The sequence below is a fragment of the Bemisia tabaci genome, chromosome 2, assembly GCF_918797505.1.
Source record: "Bemisia tabaci chromosome 2, PGI_BMITA_v3".
Taxonomy (NCBI): Eukaryota; Metazoa; Arthropoda; class Insecta; order Hemiptera; family Aleyrodidae; genus Bemisia; species Bemisia tabaci.
In genome coordinates, this window is record NC_092794.1 from 46,593,005 (window position 1) to 46,614,557 (window position 21,553).

General features: G+C 36.6%; 1 protein-coding gene across 4 annotated transcripts in view; it reads right to left on the reverse strand.

Annotated features, from left to right (window-relative positions):
* Positions 1–355: 355 nt before the first annotated feature.
* LOC109029624 (secretin receptor) overlaps positions 356–21,553 on the reverse strand; it is a 29,795-nt gene continuing 8,597 nt past the window's right edge. The window contains exons 7-14 of one of the 4 annotated variants that reach the window (XM_072297405.1): positions 21,154–21,313; positions 19,749–19,879; positions 10,422–10,507; positions 9,862–10,000; positions 8,820–9,093; positions 7,449–7,575; positions 5,178–5,354; positions 356–1,840 (exon numbers count right to left, since the gene is read on the reverse strand). In XM_072297405.1, coding sequence (XP_072153506.1) covers positions 7,499–7,575; positions 8,820–9,093; positions 9,862–10,000; positions 10,422–10,507; positions 19,749–19,879; positions 21,154–21,313 — 867 coding nt within the window. In that variant the 3' untranslated portion in view covers positions 356–1,840; positions 5,178–5,354; positions 7,449–7,498. Of the gene's footprint in view, positions 5,355–7,448; positions 7,576–8,819; positions 9,094–9,861; positions 10,001–10,421; positions 10,508–19,748; positions 19,880–21,153; positions 21,314–21,553 lie in introns of all 4 variants that reach the window. The other 3 variants (XM_072297404.1, XM_072297406.1, XM_019040164.2) reach the window with 3 other exon arrangements.

Genomic DNA, 21,553 nt, shown 5'->3' on the forward strand with positions numbered 1-21,553 from the left:
TTGCACTAAGTAAATACCTAGCACACATTTTTGTACTTACTTTTTAAAGAAAAATATTGAGGGCAGATACTATAATGACCTTTAAAGTCTATTCAATACAGACTCTAGTAGCACTGATTGCCAAAAAAGTTAAGAGACTGCATTTTGTGTTATACATCAATATGATTTATAAAATTTAACAAAATTTTGATGCAAATTTTTTCACAACTTTTTTTACGGAATTTTCAGATAAATTTTACTTGAAAAAGAACTAAGAGAGTTTCATAGATTGTATGTTTTAAGCAGTATTTTTCGGTTTCTTTAAGTCGAAACTTATGCAAATTTCAGGAGCAAGTTGAAAAGAAGCCATTAAGAATTATAAGTACTTGGACATTTTTTATTAAAATAATTAGAACACTTTCATGTATACTTGAAATTTTTACATCAAACAAAACTTACACAAGAGCTAGTTTATAAGCCCCAATACAATTGAAAGAAGTAAGTAGGTAGGTAACTAATTCAGTTCTTGAACATAAAACTGAAGTAATACAGAAAATTCTTAAAAGGGTAAAAATTCGATAAAAATTATGCAATGTGATGATTAACTTCCAAAAAGAAGCTTTCAGACTTTTCTGTGCATTTTGTAGTCTTCTGCTCAAAGGATCAAAACTCAATTGTGCTGTTTCAATAGGTATTTCTCAGCAACATTTTATCTTTCACGGGGAAACCTTTCACATGAATTTATCTGAAGTTTTCCATGATATTTCTAATCTATTGTGAGAAAAAGTTCTAACATTTTCAGACAAATTCATTTCATGGTTCATCCATGAAAAATAAAATCTTCATAAAAATACTAAAACAGCAAAAATCGAAAAGTGTTTCTTCATGCAAAAGAGAAGGATTTACATAAAGCCTTTAACCTCAGGCAAAATAAATACTGTTTATTTATTAACCCTGAAACGAACTTATGATACGGATCGTCGATTATTACTATACACATAAATACTTTGATCATGTTTATTCTTACAATGAACAATAAGATTATGCTTTCGATGACTAGCATAGGCACAAAAATTACATTTAAATCGAGGAGTTTGACCGCATTCAAACTTCATATGTTGCAGTAAATTTCTTTTATCCTTGTAATGGCTGGGGCATTTGGGGCAGAAGAATCTATCTTGACTCTCGATGGGCTTTATCATAATATCAGTATCCGAGTTGGAAAAGTAACTGAAGTTTTCACTTGATGATTCATAAATTTGTGATTGACTGAACTGTTGCAATTCTATAGACTTAAAATATCCTTGGTTATCTGAAAATTACAGAAACATGTTATAGTTGTAAGACCCAAAAAATTAATTTCAGTAAAAATCAAGTGAAAGAAATTAAAAGAAAAAAATACTGTTGAGAGAGGGAGAGAGAGAGAATAGGAAATCATCTACTTACTAAGAAGCCATGCCAAAAAGTAAAATAAGAATCTAAGTGTCTAAAGCTAAATTTTTAGGAGCACACCTACCTACAAAGACAAGAAAAATACTTAAAAGTACGGAATATAAGTGCTGGGGTAAAGAGACAAAAAAATTTAATTTTTTATACAGTTGATTACAACTCACGACTAATTAACTCAATTTTCATCAAATGTAATGCATATAATTCATTGCAGTAAATTAGTCATTGTTTTAGAAGGTTTCAGTAAGATCTGAGTTTAATTTGCACCCTACAAACATTGATTCAGGCTGGATGAATTTTTTAATTTTATTTTCGATGTAGAAAATGTCCGTCTTATTCTTTTAAAACACTGATACTGCTGGGTGGTAGGAGGATACTTGTGATAATTCCTTCTTATGGAATTGGCGCACACCTGGAAAAAACCAAGACAAAATTTAGAGAAAAGCTGTTGACTTGAGCATGATTTTTGAAAGAAATCTTCAATGGTGCCCAATACCTAAAATGCAGCAACTAGAAGATTTGATTATACAATTTGGAGGGTAATGATTTCTTTGTTATAGAACCGAAGTTAAAACTTGTATGGAAAAGATTTGTGATCATTTCCCTATACATGAGCAACGAACTAAAGTCATTCATTACATAACTTCAAGCGTTGGTGCAATTACAAAATGTTAAAATGTTACACAAGAAGAAAACAGACAAAATTATGGAAATTTTTATGAAAATCATGTAAGAATTTGACAGGAGAAATTCCAGAACACTATGAGACAAGGGCAGTTTAGCTGCTGCCTCCAGAAGCTTGAATATTGAGTGCATCTCTTTCTTAGAAATGTGCGTTAAAAAATGAATCTAACCACTAACTAATATTTTGTATGCGTCTTTTCGAAATATGAGACCATTAAGAATAATGATAAATAGATGAAACAGTTAAAAAATTTAAGAGTATACATACATGCATGTATATTTTCTAGGTATACATGGAGGATTTCGTTTTTATCTGAGAAAAGGTAAATGCACTCTTATGAGGTCTCTAGCTTATTCTGCAAAGAAAATTAGGCAGTATATGGTAAATATAATTGCAATAGCACTGAAAATATTGACAAATACAACTTTTGAGGCAGCAAAATTACAGACAATACAATCTAAAATGATATTCAGCTAGGAAGAGATCCTGCTTCGTACCAAGTAGAAATCATTATGTTTGGAAGATTTTCGCTCACGTCTCACTCTCTGTCAGTGACGATGACATTAAATACTGTAGGGCAGACTTTTTCTTAGGTAAGTTATAGGGAGAAAAACCGTGATATTCATTTTTGGTAATATTTTTACTAGAATGATGAACAATTAGGGAGGTTTTTTTTTGAGAGAATGGAAATTATGAACAGAGAGATAAGAAATACTGCATTGATTTTATTTGGTGCATTAAATGGTGATATGATGAACAAGAAATTTGGGAGCTGAGTTACTTAAGTATTTAGACCATTAAAGTGATACAACAAAAACAAAAGAGGTTAGAGGTTTTGATTGATGAACACGAAAGATAAAAACATAAAAACATAAAGATAAAAACAGTTCCTACCTACCTACCTACCTACCCCCTGCGGGAGCAACAGTTCAAAATTATTTCAAAACATAGACCTACAGACACCATCAAATTATCTTATCACTGAAACTAGCTGGATTTTTTTTCCAGGTGAAGGTGGATAACAATTAGTTGTTCCTTTCTATTAGTAAAACAAAAAAACAATTTTTTTGTAAATTATTCTTGTACGGTGTTATGAAAATTTGCCAAGTACTTAGATATGGACAAAAATAAATTTTAAACAAATGAGCAATGACAAAAAAAAAGAAAGAAAAAGGGATGAATTTTCTTGGGTAGGAAAGTAGCTGAATTTAGCAAAAAAATAATAATTTGAGAGCGATTGAAATGCTTTTACTATTAGTAGCTACTATTACTGTAGTGCTGCTAAGATTGGGTCACTTCTCTGTTTAAAATAAACCGACCGAAAGAGCATCAGCAAATCCCTGGCTTGAGTAAAAATGCGTACCTCAGATTGTGAAACGGGAAGTTTTTGCTCATACTTATTTTATTTTCTGAGGGAAAAATAACTTACAACTTCTATTTAAATTTTCTGAAAATTATACTCATTTTAAACGAATTACTTAAAATTGTATGGAAACTTTTTGATTAGCTTTCTTTGAAGAAAATAACACAGATTCAGAGATCACTTTTCGAAATGGAAATTTTCAGGACGATTTCCTCAATTACTTAACTAATAATTTTTAATTGTACCTAAAAAAGCCCTTGTTTAAAGTTGTAGGTATTCCCTGCAGGATATAGGGACTTCATCAAACAAAAAGGGATCAAATTATTATGCTCTACTTAGGGTCAACATTTATGCCATCAGTTTTTCGATGTAGATGAGTGCTTTTAATGATGAGCCATAAATGTTACTTCCTTTTGATGTAATGCAGTCGAAGAGAAGTTGTACAATCTTGGTGGCATTGCAATAAAAGCAGTTCCTTGTAGCAAAATGCAGTTCGATTGTATAGGGTTCACACAAAATAAGGTTACATACTTTTGCAGTGTGAAAGAGGATCAGGTGTCTTCAGCTTAGTGCTAAAGTAAAATGCTAAAATCAATGTGGGAGGGAAGAGATGAAGACTTCTGTCTCACTCTAAGAGTACATAACCTTCTTTGATATGAACTCTAAATAGGAAATACAAAATGATAAATACTCTGCACTGTTGCATACTGTTCAAAGTATGCCATGCAGAAAAGAACAAATAATTTCAGGCACGAAGGCACGATAGTAAATCACTCATTATTCACAGCACGAACTTGGGTCAGAAGACCTTCATTCTGAGAAGAAGGCTCAGCTCAAGAAAATAACAGTCATAAACTAAGAATAGTCATAAACTAATTTGTCCTAGTGTGATTGTATAGTCATCTAGTCAATTGAGACATTCGGTGCAGTAAGGTCATTTATTGGTTGCTGCATCTCAAAATCTACACTGCTACTTTATATTTTAGAGAGGAAACTATTCAATGAATTTTCTGAAATGTTTCGTTTTCAGCATTGTAAACTCATGAAGAAAATTCAGTAGTAAATGTTTCAACGAATTCCATACGATTTACTTTAATTATAATTTAAATTATAATGGATGAAAACGTTAGCAGAGATTCTGAGACACAGCCAAAAAATATGCTTTCTGCACCCATCCAGCGCTTCAATTATACAATACCCAGGTGTGCTTTGTCCATCTGATATTTGATGATCAGAGACATGGAGCTCAAAACCTGCCAACATTAATAGAATGTTACCACACAGTACCTATACAGTTGTTTTTTTCCTCTCTTCCACCCACCCCCCCCCCAATGAAAAATTGATCAACATGGGCTCAACTTAAGTCCTTAATTTTTCCTTGCAATCAAGTAATTTGCATAACTCTAAGATGTGAAACAGCCACTTCATGACCAACTAAGTAGTGATATTCCTAACTCTCAATGAGAACGCCTCTCCTTTTTACCCCATGTCTCTCATATTTCTTTGTGACTGTATTTGAAGTAAATGAAGAGCGCAGATAATACAGTATGTACGAAGGAAAAAATTAATCTTCAAAATGACAAAAAGCAAGGATAATTTAGAATCAGACCCGGAGCAATTCATTACTCTTCGCATCATGGACACAAATTAAATGTCTTTTCAAACCAGTTTTGTAGCGGAATTTTTTGTTGCAGAATTTACAGGTAAAAGCAGGATCCTTTCCACACTCAAACTTTTGATGTTGTACAACGCCTGTTTTGGTTTGATACTTTCGGCCACAGGATGAGCATTGGTAGAGCAAGGGATGAGGGTGAAACGCATTGGAAAAGGTGTCATCATTTTGAATGACAACGATACTGGGAGCTTGTAGGAGTGAATCTGAAAGTAAGAGAGAACATGTTTAAGCTAAGGATCAATGAAGAGGTTACAAATCAAAGAATTGTGAGTGGATAAAAGGAGAGATTGAAGAAAACCAAACCAAACCGAGGAAGGAGAAGCATAGGTAGACACTCAATGGACATTCAATCCAAAGCTGCATTTAAAGAGTAGACTTTACACTGACAGCTAGGTTTCAAATCGGAAACACAAAAAATGTTGATAAATAAAACTGTTTCAATCAAGGTTTCCCTGACTTGTAAACGTCAACACAACTGACACACCTCCGAAACTAACAATCGAATATTACCATAACCTATAACCTCATTTTCAATATTATTAAACATTCGGACATGGGACGTAGACGTAAACACAGAGGAAGGGAAGGCTCATATTCAGCACAGATTTGAACGATACCTAGCGGTGAGACAGAGAACTAGATGCATTGAAGGCGCGCGTTTCCGGCGGAAACTAATCTACCGGAAATGGACCCACTTTGATTGAATAAATGTACGGCGGCGCGGGGCGGCGACAGTCGCTGTATATAAATGCGTATGTAAATAGTATATAATTTTTTTTTTTATTCCGCTTCTCTTATTACAGATCTTAAACTGTTACTGCGTACATACATTGTTAAGTAAAACTATTTGCTAACCCTCAGATGCCACTAACTTGCTTTGATACACGAATTCCATTTTAGAACATTCACGTAGCTAACTTCATAGCTTTTGATAGTTTATGAAGTGTAATCTGCAGTTATCTTCATTTTTTTGAAGATAAGAAACACTTTTTTTTTCTTCCTTTTTTTTTTTTTAAATAGTGATCCTTTTGGTATTATACCTACTGGCGCTTTCTCTCCCCCCCCCCCCCCCCCATCCCCCTAGCTCATCCGTCATACGTATCTTCCTCAGAAGAGATATTTGGATCAATTTGCACAATTTTGAAACAATTTTTTGGGAAAGCCCTGTCAACACTACTAGCAAAAGTTCACGGAACTTTGCGCGAAAGTCAAGTTCCGTAAACCTATCTCTGTGTGGGCAAGGCCCTCCATTCATAAGAAATGAACGAAAAAATTATGAAAGAACAAACATAAATGTGGATCAATGATTTTAACTTTCGCCGCCGCGCCGCGCAGACCGCATCGTGTTTGGCGCAATGCGTGAAGTATTCCGACAGTCTTGTAGGCGCTATGCGTTTCACGCCGACCGCTGCTGAACGCACTGTGTTGGACGCAACGCGTGAAGTAATCACGCAGTCTTGTAGGCGCGAACATGTGTTACATGCCGATCGCCGCGCCGAAGGCTTCTCCTTTTCATCTCAAGTCCTCGTTATCATTTCTCTCGAAGTCGCGCCGTTTCAGGCCAAATCGCGTGTTTGGTCTCTCTCTAAACTCGACTTATTGAAGGTGCTGTCTCTTGTATCACTAAGAGACGACAAAATTAGAAATTATACTCTCAGGAAATGAGAGATGTCGCCTATTCTCGTTTGTAATTTTGTTTTTATAAAACCGATTTTTTTTTTATACCTACACTTTAAAAGATAGCAAATTTTTGCCACCCCTTAGATTTGCCGCCATGGGCCGCGGCCCATATGGCCACCCCCTGGGGGCCCAATCTGGCCCTGAATACATGGAAATAGAGCAAATCGACGGTGTGAGTCGGCAATCACATAACTCAGTTTGAGACGTCGCAGACTTCCTATCATACTTTATTTTTTAAACGGAAAACTACTCAACGGCAATTCTTTAAAATTGCCGTGATTTTTCTTCCCTGTGCGAAGGAAATTCTGCAAAAACTTCAAGGAATGACGTCAATTTGTTCTCCTTTAAAGAAATAACATAGAGGCGGAGATTTTCAAGACACCGCAAACGAGATATGTCGGACATACGCCGCGCCTGCCGCGCCGTCGAAATGAACGGACTCGCGTGACGGCGCAGAGATACAACTATTCGTACTTGATGGATGTCCGTGTTGCATCCGCAAAATTGAAGGCGCGAGGCGTGGACTCGCAATGCTCCGCTCTATCGTTGTTTATCTGAGGCTTGGATTAATTTCGATAAAAACCAATTCAATAAAAATATTCCGCTCAAAGATCTACCTTCAGCCTTCCGTTAGTTACAGTCTCCTTGCGGTGGTACACTCATGAGATTAGTTTCCTGTGCGGTGGTTATTGTGAGTATCTTTCTCGGACAAAAGTCCAACTTTAGCAGGAGCATCGTCGTTACCTAGAACAAAGCAGTTATTTCGATATTATACTCGTGAGTAAAAACAATTCTCCTAAGGAAAAAGAGCTTTTAAAAACTCAGGAATTTTTAGTCTAGCAGTTAATCTGGTAGGTAAAAGTAAGTTAGCCAGGAATTGGTGCCCTTCCAAACCACATCATGGACCTAATTCGTTATTGACAAGAGCCTAATGAAAGGCGCCGCCGCACTAGCACCGCACATTCGGGTGAATGCCATATCTCTGAACGGGAGGCATCAAGACGCCATTTCAATGACAACGCCTTGATACAATTATACGTACTCTATGGATGTCCGTATTGCATACAGAAAAAATTGAAGGCGCGCTGACTTCCCTCCCGCATCCAACTCGAACAGTCGAGCAGCAGGCTAGATCCATATTGTAGATTCCCAGCAGAGCATTTTTATTTGGGGCTTAAATTTTCATATTTGCGCGCAAATTCGCCACTTTTTACCTCACGGTTGCCAAAAAAAAAAAAAAAAAAAAAAAAAAAAAATAGCAGAGCATTTTTATCGTAAAGGAGGGAGAAAGATACCTAATGGAAGTGAGGGGAAGGGGGAGAAAGAGAGGAAGAGAGGAAAATTAATAATAGGAACTTCTATATAGACGGTGAAACTCTTAAACCACGTATTCCAGTTTGCGATGTTGTAGACTTCCCGTCACTCTTCAAGTTCTCCTTTAAAGTTCTCCGTCAGTTTTATTGACTAGGCAACAAACCTACCCTAGGGCACGAATACGAGTATATCACATTCATTTTTGAGTGGTTGTCTTTCGGTAATATTGCTTTAAGGTGCACTTTTCTAAAAATTTGAACATGAAACTTAATATTTTTCCGCAACAATGTAAGAATTAAAAGTTGATCATAATTTTGACATTGATGGTTTGATTTTATTTAAAAACTGGTGTTTTCATAAAATCCAATCAAGAGTTTCATAGTCTTTATGCCTCTAAAAACCTCATTCAGACCGATTTTTACGGAAACACACATCAAGGCTCGTTTGGAACCGAGAAAAAGTGGTTCGAAGTTTTTATTTCTGCGCAAAGGTCAATGATAAGGACAAATTTTGAAAGCTGCTTTCACGTTCAAAATCTATTTTTCGACTATGAATTCTTGACTTGAGAAAAATCTTCTTTTTTCTTCCATACTGCGATTTGACGTATTCCTGTTGATCTCGAGTCAATGAATTATTTAAAGTGAGGAAGATATGAGTCACGGAAAATACTATACCTGAGCCCCTCCTCGAATTCGTAAGTGTATCATCGTTCTCTATAAAGCGAACAGAGTATTTGCCTTCCAAGGAATTCGGCAGGTACGATTTACTCGTCGCGTTAGAGGAACCAAGAGAGAAAAAATTCATCTCTTGAAAGTCTCTTGAGTCAGTCATTGCACGACGATCCCTTCTTCTTCTTTTTCGACAGCAATTCGTTTTGGTCCTTAGTTGCACCAACTCCGCTCTGACCTCACTGTTCATGAAGCAGTATAAGATCGCCACCATAGACCCCTAAAATCGACCAGAATTTTAGCTCTCGGCCTTTTATAAATTTCACACCAACATCACGTTCTCAGAATTGAGAAAGCTGCGGGACTTGGACATTGGCGAATTCAGCGAATCAGAAAATTGTATTTCTCCATTTAAATCTATGGAATTATATCGATTCCTGGAGGGGCCAGGTGCTCCGATAAGAATCAATTAATTAACATAGGTTTAAATGGAGGGAATCCGGTGTTGCCAAATTACTGGATCTGCCTCTGGACTTGGACCAGTGTGACGGACCGTGCAAAAAAGAATATGAGGTATACAACGCTACTTGTTGTCATTGAAACATGTCAATGAGTGCAAATTCAGCAATATAAGTGCGGTACTCTGTCCCAAATGATTGCTTTTTATTGGGGTAGAAAAATAAGATAAGCAGATCATGATGGTAAAAATTATGGAAATTTCCGAGGAATCATAAAAATATCGATAGTGAAACTGCAGAAGCGCGTATTTCGGTTTGCGGCATTGCAAAATTTCTGTCATTTTTCATTTTGTACATGGAAAAATACTGCTCATAATTTCTTGAAAACTCTCACGTTTTTCATCTTTATGTGAAGAATAATCTGTGAAAACTTCAAACATGATGTTAACTTGATCTAACTTTTAACAAAATAAAATAGGAGCGGAGATTTTAAAACATTGCACCCGAGGTACGCATTTCTGCAGCTTTACCTTCGATGTTTAAATGTGTGTACCTAGGTGAAATTTTGAGAGAGAGAAAATGGGCCAAACCTGGAAGGACCCAAGAAGTTGATCGAAGAAAAGCCACAAAATCTGAATTGTGTCATCTTGAATGGCAGATATCGCCAGAGAGAGAACATACTGAACGCCCAACAGAGGAACAAGCACAAGTGTAGATTTTGCCCATCGCCTACCAAATAAAGAGGAAGTAAAAAATTAAGCTCAAAAAAGCCTGGGGGACCTGTCGATGATATAGTTTCAAAATCACTTTGAAAACGTTTTAAACATATTTGGAACGGACTTAGTAAAAATAAATCAGCGTGATTACAGTGTTGTAAAAATGTTGTTCATTCATAATTATCTAAAAAATCTCCCAGAAAAGCAAATAGTTTTTTCTTCCCGCCAAAAAATTATTGGTCTTAAAGAAGTTTAATTGTTTAAATTTGAATGGGAAGCACCATCTTGACTGACCTAATCACATTTCCATTTTATTCTATCAGGATGGTCTTAAAATGTAAGAAAATCAAGGTGATGCTTAGAATGGACTTTTTAAAATCATTTGAAATTAGTACAATATTTGTTAGAAACGAATAAGTCTGATGCTATATTACCTGAGCCTTTGAGTTTCCTCGCTCATGGAGGCGCGCAATTTGAGCATCAGCACTCGGACGATGTTTATAAACATGCAAAAGTTAAGCTGAAACATTTAAAACGTTGAGAATCAATCCACCTGGAGGATTAAATTCCTTTCAATTAGTAGGCGTTCAACAAATATCGATGATGAAACTCCCAAATCAAGAATCTCAATTCGCAACGTTGCAGACTTTTTGTCATACTTTATTTTTTAAATGAAGAACTATTCAACGTTAATCATTCAAAACCCTACTGGTTTCTTTTCTCTGTGCGAGGAAAATTCTGCGCAAACTTCAAAGAATAATTTTGATTTATTCTCTATCAAAAAAATAAAAAGGAAGCGGAGATTTTGAAACACGGCGAATGAGACACGTGGTTTGGGAGTTTCGCCGCGTTAAAATGCAATTAAAAGGAAAAAAATATAGGATCTCTTGTAACATCTCTATGCAAAAGCTGCAAAAACACTGTGTTTTAATTTCAGATGGCGGCACACTAACAATGAGAAGTAGAAAAAATTGGCCTCCGGCCAATTTATGCGCGGCGCTTCGCGCCGCGTACCGGCGCTACGCGCCGGCATTTGGGGGGCTTCGCCCCCCCATCCGCTTAGCGGATTGGTGCGGGGACCGCACGGGACTTTCTCGCTCGAGCCGGCGCTTCGCGCCGGCATAGACACTTTTACTGGAATATTTAGAAAAATACTGCCAATTTTACAAAATCATAAAGTTTGATTGGAATTTTGATCACAGGATAATAGTTATGAAATTTTTATTCAAACCACTGAACTTTATTGTAAATGTCTTCGCGATATGTGATGAATTCATATATTCGGACTCGACTTGTTCATTTTATGAGGCATCTTCAATTAAATATGTAATTGATTAACAAAGTCTCCTGTCAAAGATGGCGATCCGTAAAAATCTTAGCTTTTCTACGATTCATTAGGATCCATTAGATTCATTGACATCATACTTCAGATACGATTTTATATTATAATCTCTCCTTAAGCACGGTCAAAAGCCATCAAATATCTACTTGAATGGGTAGAATGACTATTCGATGTTCAAATAGTCTTAAAACTAAACGGTTTTCGCTTAGCATCTCCCAAATTTTAAATTTGGCGGGCGAATCTACCTGCTGGAAGGTTCACCACACGCCCGCCAGGAGCGCCATCTCCTTACTGCGTATCCCTGTAATTCAGAGCGAAAACAATAGAGAGCGCTGAGAGCGCCATCTCCTCGCTGCTGTCAACAAACCTCGGTTTCTAACAATTTATAACCTCCTTTATTAAGTAACAAGCATTAAATCAGTCATATTTGTGCCGTATTATTATATTATATTTGTGCTTAGTACCTCGTAAAAAGGAACCGCGAAAGATGGAATCTGCCGGGATTCTAAATTCATTAACAACAAACATATTAGTTTTTAATAAAGATCTAAGTGTCAGTTCTTGGCGTTAGCTTGATGATTCATAGTACCTTTGATATATTGTGAGTACCTAATTAGTTGTCTAATTTTGCTTGGTGTATACCTACGGAGTAATTTTGGAAATAGTATATGATGCATTATATAATGCATTTGAATTCCTGGGTTTCACCTGACTCAAAGCGTTCGCTGCTGTTATCTAGAAGCGTTCCGACTCACTTATCAGAGAATTGAGCGTTTCCTATCGGTCCCTCTGCAATTATGAGATTAGTCCAAGAATCCTTTAGGAACTTAAATTAATGACTCAGATGGTGCTTTTGAGCCAACTTTCAAAGAATTAAAGGCATTTTTTCAAAATCTACAGTCCATGAGCTCTCCGTGTGACCGAAGTGCTCTCCTCGCTATATGACGCGTAACCCTTCAATTTTTAGTTTAGTCCAAAGACCTCATAGGAACTTACATTATTGAACCAGGTGGTGCTCTTATGCCAACTTTCGAAGAAATGAAAGGCATTTTTTTTCAAATTTACAGTCTTTGAAAATGAGTTGTTTGTGTGATGTCGCGGAGCAAAGTGCCCTACTTTTGGGCCTCGTAATCCCTTGAATTTTGAGTTTATTCCAAAGATCTTTTAGGAACTTAAATTAATGACCCAGGCAATGTGCTTGATGCCCACTTTTAAAGAATTAAAGGCATTTTTCAAAATTTACAGTCCCTCAAAATGAGCTTTCCGTGTGATTTTGCTGAAAATGGACCTTTAACCCAATTTGACCCTAGCCCCCCCAAATTTTAGCGTACCTCAAAATCGTTGGACGTGCATAAGGAGACCATAGATATGGTGTCCTGTGCCAATTTTGAATGAAATCGAACAGATAGATTCTGAGATATCGCTGTACACAGATTTGGGGGACGCCACACGGACGGACACACATTTTTTCAAGTATGGTTATTTTTACTCCTGGGACCTTAAAACGTCTAGAAATGATGAAATTTCAACTTTTTTTTTTTTTTTTTTTTGGAGGATGACAATACTTCCTCTCTACCCTATGGGAGCGAGAAAGTAAAAATCAGGTATTTTCAAGAGTGGCGGTAGCCACCCCCGGTCGAGGAAAATGACGTCCTACTAAAGTCCCGATAACAAACGGGTGGCCGACACTCTTAGTCACAGGCAACTCCCTTAATCTGAAAATTGATTCGATTTAGAATGGAATTCAGAGCAAACGGCGGCACGGATTCCAACGATCTTGGTGTCTATGGACGCAGCTAAGTTAGCCGGATGGCGTTTAAGGGTTTCATTAAGATCCATCGAGTTTTCAAAAAGTTATAAGCACTTAATGACCCAAAACAAGGAAAATTTTACTTTTTAGTTTGCCGGGAAATTTGAATTTCAAGAATCCAGGGTCCTGAGAAAGTCACTCAAACTCCGCGATAACGGTAAACCTTAGACCCATTAAAGTGGGTACCTAAAGAATCGTCATGTTACCGTGTCCATGGGTTTTTACAGTTTTCTAACATTCCTAGTGAACTAAAAGAGAAATTACGGAAAATACGACTAAACTGCCCGTCATGACCATCTTTAACAACAGATTTCTCGCTTACCCGGCCGCAGATTGTAATGGAGCCTATGTAAAGGGCACTCCGTGAAGATGTGAGGATTTCATTTTGCCACATAAAAAAGCGCTTTATCTCACGGATAATCCAGCATCCGCTTACATCCTTCAAAATTTTAGCTATAATTTTTGAATTTAGAAAAAAACCAGTAATATAATGGTTCAACGCCATTGGTTCATTCTGTTCAGGTTCGTCCGAGTTTCGGGAACGAAATTCCTGTCGTCGTTATCAACATATCAACCTCCATCTACTGTATTTATTTGTGAATAATGAACAGATTTAATTTAAAAGTTCAATTCATTTTAGATCCTAACTAATATTACACACTTATATTATTACGCCCACTTTTATCCCGATACACTACATCATTGGTTTCTTAAAAATCTCAAGTGATTTCTGGTCGGTCGTTACCAACCTCTTTAACTAGTTGTGAATAGATTTACCTAATTTGGATAAGAGTTTAATTCTTTGTAGATGCTAACTACTATATTTACATACTCACATTATTACGTCTCACGTGTTCTACTGGAGCCCGATATACTATTACCTTAGTTTCTCTTAAAATGTTCAAGTGGTATCTTTATTTTATTGAACGAAAATGTGACAAATTTTTAAGTGAGGTTATGTCGTCATGTTTATGTCAGTACCTGACCTAAGCGATAGATGTAATTCAGGTAAATTACGTTAACGAAATTACACCGAAATTGTGCCAAACTCTCCAAAGGAAGCAGCATTTACATCACAGAATGTATTCTCACCACTAAAGTCTAAAAATTACTGGAATATGAGCCTCGGCCTTCACATGCGACTGTCACTGAACTTCGACCAAAATTTATTCGCTCTATATCTTGCCATCAACCTATGTGCTCTGGAGTGATTATGTTTCTCTGAAGTGTATGTTATTTACATTAAGAACATGTTTCCTTCATGATTTATCTTGGAATCCTCCTATCTCTTCTACCGTTCTTGTTACGCGTGGCTTGCGAACCTGAGTATGTGAGGCACAATTCCATCCCTTTTCGGAACAGTTCAATCATAGGTCAACTTAATGTCACATAATCAAAGGTCTTTGACTGTGAGCATTTGCTCAAATTGGTTTCTTCTGAGTCTCTTTGATTTTGCGTCAGGAGTTGTTAGAAACTTCATTTTGCCCAACAATGTATAACAAGGTCTTTAATGAAAGGTATGTACCCGTTTTATTCTCATAATTTCATAAGTTGATGATAAAAATACAATGAAGGCTTCATTTTCTTGCATCGATTACTGTGTGAAATGGGTGCGTCCATTCTTCCTCCGTACAAAAGCGTAACGGAACAAATTGCTTATCTGTTAAGAGGACTACAGTAGTAACATACGTAGGTGCCAGTTCCTGCCTAGTTCCATTGGAATAAGTGCGATTGTGTCAATCAAGGCTGAATACAATATTATATTAACATTTATCTTTTTATCCAGCCAGAAGTATGTCTTCATGATCCTTACTTTGTCTATGAGCCTTGCCTGATCGCATCAGCCCAAGTAAGTGAGAGGATATACCCACCTAAATCGGAATGGAAAGCTTTGTTAAAATCGCCGCCCCTCTTTCTTGCTGCTTATGTGAGGGGATAATCTCCACCCTTTTAATGGATATTTAATCTCAGTTCTCTGTTTTAAATGAGGACCAGTTTGCTAGAGGGAACCTCTGTGTCATTCACGTATTGAGTGTTTGTTTACATCGAGTCATAAGGTTATGTTTGCACCCACTTATTGCTAGATGTGTTAAACTGAAGTATTATTCCATTTTGACCTAGCGAGTGCTTTCGAAGCTCAGCTCCCAGCATGTAATTACTCCAGTGAAACAGTGCACGTAAAATATCAGGTGTTCGGAGTTCAGTATTGACCTACCTAGTTTCTGCACCGCTAATCGTCCAAGGCTGAATGTGATTAGATCAATTATTGGTATCATTTATAAGAAGAAATGGAAAGCTCGCATATCACCTTCCATATATTAACTAAATGCTCTTATCAAGAGATTGCCGTTTCGGTTGATGTCTGTCAGTGAACCTTAAAAACTCAAGGAAACTAAGAGGTAAATTTTGCAATATTTTATCCTTAAAATGCCTGTATTACGACCAAATACTTTCTCCATGGCTATTGCATTTTTTAAAATAACTTAAGGCAGTAGGTACCTATGTGGGCAAGTATATGATTTGACAAATTTTATGGTGAAGCGATATTATTCGAAATTAATCCAAGAGAAAGGCAAGCTATTTCATTGCATGCGCCGGTATTTTTTTGCAATGGCCGATACTTAATAAGGTCAGTGAGAAATTCTCTTAATAGGTATTCATTGTCAGAACCTGCAGCCTGATTGTCGAAATTGTGTGTTTCTTGGGTAGACATAGATGACATAGGTCAAAAGGCGGTACGTGATTGGTCGGCGCTATGTCTTGTCGCTGTTTTGTCGTGCCTCTGATGGGTGGAACCCTAGACAAGCTAAAGGCATCTCTTAAGTTTCTGACAGTATGTTGTCCATTCCACCAGACAAAGGCGCAATAAAGCAGCGATAAGACATAGTTGATCAATAACGCTCCACTTTTTAACCAATGTCATCTGTGTCTACCTTTCAAACACAAACTTTCAACAATCAGGCTGCTGGCACCCTCAAGTTAGGAAGATCATCTTATGCGATAAGTATGCCTGTTGCCAAATTTTCAATGAGAAATTAAGTATTCGGGGGGAGATGAAAATATTTCTCATTTCATTGCAATCATCGACAATTTTTCTTTTACAATGCTCCTTAGAGTATGGTGTACCTAGAGTCTGTAGGAACAAAGTTTGGATGTTTGGATGCTCTAAAGAATAATAATCCCAAAAGTCATGAAAATACCTAGCTAGTTTAAAGTCATGCCACACCAAATAGCCTCATTTTGGTAAAATTTGTGCTCTACTACTTCATTCACTGGTTGTTTCATGAATAATTCATCATTCCATACGGAGTACCTATGATTTATAAGGCAACGCTCTCATGAATTTCCATAATCATCTGATAGGTTGCTGAGTGATGAAATTCAGTATCGAAAAACTTGCCGCTAGCATTAATACAAACATAGGTGCGCTTAAGAGGGATGATGTGCGTAGTTGAAACAAATGAGCAAAATTATTTTATAACTTGGAATAAGCTTACAGTGTAATGCCTATGACAATAAGTTATACTCTTTTTCCATTAATTTTCTCACGCAGGTAAATGACAACTCGATAGCTATTTAACCCCTCCCCCTCCCCTGTCACCCTTTTCCTGTGAGCCTTTCCAATAGGTACAAATACATTTGACTACCTTAGGTAGCCCCACTACTTTCAACTACCTATTTCCAGACTGATCACAAGTCAGTGGGTGCTATTAAAATTTCCGCTAAATGTGTTAGTGCTTTAGCAGATGTTGTTTACTTTCCATTCATTCAGGATTTTCAAATAGCCAATAGTACCTACTTAATATTTTATGGCAACACCTTTCTCCATTCAAAAACGAGCTGATATAAACTACAAAAACCCTCAAAAACATTTTCGGGCAAAAAATCCGGTCAAGGAAATTGACGTGTTACATCTTACTAACCAAAAACATTCCCTTTCACCCCTCCAAGAAGGTTGATAAAACTAAGTAAGTAACTATGAGATGGCAAAAACCTCTCTTAAATTCTCAGGGTCCACCAAGGCCACATATGTCCAAAAACTTACTCTATATGGTTTAAAAAAAAGAAACAAAAAATAATCCCTTAACAATAAGAAAATTTAAAAAAAAAAACCGATTTTGTGGTTCACAGATATGTACATAAATCCTTCGAATGAACTTGAAATCACAAAATCGGTCGAGAAAATTTAAATGAATTTTCTCCTTCAATTATGAGTTCCGCAACAAGCACGACTCGCTTGAAGCTTTCCATACACGAGCCGCAAGAAACTAATTTCTTCTTTCTTACCTACTGAATGTGAGGAGAGCGGGAGCATTTACTTTTTCCTTCATTTATACAGGATGCAACAAGCATGACTCTTGCGTTTGCAGAAACCCTTTCATTAAGGAGATCGCGAGAGCTTTTACCGCGTTCATTTCCAAAAGGGATTACTCCAGAATTTCATGCATTTTAATAATTTAAACGATTCATCTGTTCTTCTCTTCTCTCCTTCTGTCCATTGACAGAGATACAAAATTTTTCCGACTCACTGACGCGACCGGCTCGATGCGTAAACAAGTGTGGATTACCTCTAAGGTATATAAAAAAAAAAAAAAAAAAAAAAAAAAAAAAAAAAAAAAAAAAAAAAAAAAAAAAAAAAAAAAAAAAAATCAGAATAACACTTAAATCACAGCATGGGTGTCAGTTTTCTTATATCGAAACTTAATTCAATTTTTTTAAATAACTCCTCTTGTCAAATGGGACCCATTTCGTGAAAATGAAAAAAAGGAAAAGTAAGCGAAAACTTTTAGCCTTCTCACCATCCAAATCATATGGTAAGCTGACAGTAAAAGCAACCATGATTTAGATGCAGCGAAGTTAATCGAAAGAGTCTGAAATGTACCTATGTGGTAAAATGGGTCCACTGGTAAAACTGAAGCTGGCGTCAGGGATAAAAAGGCACCGTTTCACTGAGAGCATCGAGCCGGTCGCGTCAGTGAGTCGGAAAAATTTTGTATCTCTGTCAATGGACAGAAGGAGAGAAGAGAAGAACAGATGAATCGTTTAAATTATTAAAATGCATGAAATTCTGGAGTAATCCCTTTTGGAAATGAACGCGGTAAAAGCTCTCGCGATCTCCTTAATGAAAGGGTTTCTGCAAACGCAAGAGTCATGCTTGTTGCATCCTGTATAAATGAAGGAAAAAGTAAATGCTCCCGCTCTCCTCACATTCAGTAGGTAAGAAAGAAGAAATTAGTTTCTTGCGGCTCGTGTATGGAAAGCTTCAAGCGAGTCGTGCTTGTTGCGGAACTCATAATTGAAGGAGAAAATTCATTTAAATTTTCTCGACCGATTTTGTGATTTCAAGTTCATTCGAAGGATTTATGTACATATCTGTGAACCACAAAATCGGTTTTTTTTTTTAAATTTTCTTATTGTTAAGGGATTATTTTTTGTTTCTTTTTTTTAAACCATATAGAGTAAGTTTTTGGACATATGTGGCCTTGGTGGACCCTGAGAATTTAAGAGAGGTTTTTGCCATCTCATAGTTACTTACTTAGTTTTATCAACCTTCTTGGAGGGGTGAAAGGGAATGTTTTTGGTTAGTAAGATGTAACACGTCAATTTCCTTGACCGGATTTTTTGCCCGAAAATGTTTTTGAGGGTTTTTGTAGTATAGGTATACAGACATATCGACGGTGCAAGTCGGCAATCACATAACTCGTTTGCGGTGTCTGAAAATCTCCGCAACTATGTTATTTTTTTAAAGGAGAACAAATGGACATGATTCCTTGAAGTTTTTGCAGAATTTTCCTCGAACATAGAAGAAAAATCACGGCAGTTTTAAAGAAATACCGTTGAGTAGTTTTCCGTTTAAAAAATAAAGTATGACAGGAAGTCTGCGACGTCGCAAATCGAGTTATGTGATTGCCGACTTTCACCGTCGATATGTGGAGTGGATTTAATTAAATATCTTAATTTCAACAAAGCAAAACTGTATGCATTGACCGAAGCTGGCTTCTTTTATTTCTTTTAATTATCTTTTATTTCACCAAAGGAACATATCGACGGTGAAACTACCAAACCACGTATCTCGTTTGCGGTGTTTAAAAATCTACGCTCACATTTTATATTTTTGAAGTAAACCAAATCAATATCATTCCTTGAAATTTTCACGGAATTTTCTTCGCACAAAGAGAAAAAATCACAGAAATTTTCAAGACAGGATGTTAAGTAATTTTTCATTTAAAAAATAAAGTATGACAGGAAGTCTGCGACGTCGCAAACCGAGATACGTGGTTTGGTAGTTTCACCGTCGATATTCCCCTTCTTTTTTGAGTGGGTAAGTACTATTTATAATTTTCTGGATTTTCTTTATTATGTTCGTCATTATCTCGCTATCTCACCCTTCACCAACTCCGAAAACAAAGGGACAGAGGCAGATCCAGAAATTTGGCACCGCTGGCTTATCTCCCTTTAAAACAGTGTCAAATAATCGATTTTTCTTGGGGCATCTGGCCCCTCCAAGAATAGATACATTTCAATAGGTTTAAATGGAGAAAAAAAAGTGTTGCCATTTTGCTGGATCCGCCAATGCAAATGAAATACATAATTAGCGAGGCCACTCACCAAAATTGAGATGATTATTGGGACTCGAATAACGCTGTAAATAAATAAATTGTTGTTCGTCGTCCAGCACAATTCATTGTCGTAGAGGGTCCGTAAAACTACCCACGCGGCAACGAATAAAAAAGGCAGACCTGAAATTTTTAAATGTACAACTTGAATAAAATGTACTAATTTTTCTCTATTTTGGGCCTTAATTTCCTCGATATAGCCAAGTAAAGCAACTAAAAACTTAATGAGAGATTATAGCGGTTTCATATGAAAGAGAAAGAGAGGAAGAGAGAGGCGATTAATAGATTTTGGAGGTTGTTTTGATTACATTGAAAAAATGAGAAAAAGACAAGAATACATTGGAATGGAATGACGCAACTTCTTCGGAACACCTAAATTTTGATATTGCTAATCACAGCTTTTATATTTGTACTTTTTGCAATTAGGAACTACAGTTTCCAACTCTCTTTTAAAACAACGTATATGATAAGTGATAGCTGATAAGTGATTTTACAAATGAGACAGATCTTGTAGTTCCTCGTTGCGAAATGAAGTTCATAGAGTGAAAATGAAATTTGAAAAACACGGATCTCGATTTCTCAAAATATCCAATGCTGTTTTATACCTTCAAATAAAAATGTTTTTGTTTTGGATTTCTCCAATATTTCCTGGATACAAATCCGTAATATCCCGAAAAAAACTGGTCATAACTTTACTTCAAGGGTTGAACCAAGAAATCTGCAGGGTCGTAAATTAAAGTACAAGTTTTTCAAATTTCACCACCCAACCGCATTCTGCAAAAGGAAATCAACGCGATTTTTAGAGAAATTCAACTAACAGTTGATCTGTTGATCCGACTAGTCATTTTATTACGATACGGAAAGGATTTTTTCACAAGAAGCATATTAATTTAATCCGAAATTGTGACTTAAAATGGATATAATTTGCTCTGAGCGTTTGGATTTCTCAGAAGGGAATCACAAGGTTGCGTTGGTTAGGTTGATAGGCGAACATTGTTAAACTTCTGAAGTTAGAGTCAAGCGATGCACTTATCAAAACAATAATACGACTATTCGTGTCTCTACGTCGGGTGTTTAGCATAGTTGGATAATTGAAAGCGCTTTTTCGCGATCGGAACCGCACGTTCTCGCTTAGTCGAAATACGCGATCCAATTTTCAGACCCAGTCTCAGCTCTACTCGTACGGAATCATTCGCTCAGCTTTAAACGTTTCGAATAAAATCTGGAAGTTTTTGAAATTTGATACATATCAATGGTTCATCAACGAGTGTCAGTGTTATTTTCGCACCTAGACATTTATTTTTACTCCAAGCGTAAGCGCTCGTGGGCGTGGGTACGAAGATCGCCTTCATACATACAGCTATGCAACACATCACGCAACATATTACTTGACTTACCCCATCCGAAGAATGTGTAGATATAAATGGAACTAGTGTCCGAAAATAAGGCTAGAAATATTAGATTATGAAGGTAGAGCCCTTCCATGAAGAGCCAAGCGTAATTTGCGACTTGAAAATACTGCCAGCACGTCAAAACTATTCTACAAGTCCAAGTTTTCTGAAATATAAAAATAATTCAACAGATGAACCAAATTTATAGCCACTGGCTACGGACGAATGGAAGAGTTTTCTTTCAAGAACAAATAACAGAAAAGAGTTTGCTGTAAGGCCTAATGCAAGAATAATTTAGCTCTTGGTGCATTTTGATATCCTCAAACTTGAATGAAAGGAATAAATTTTGTATCTAATAGAGACTATTTTGAATAGAGAGGTCCACACTCAATTTTTGGTCATTGGT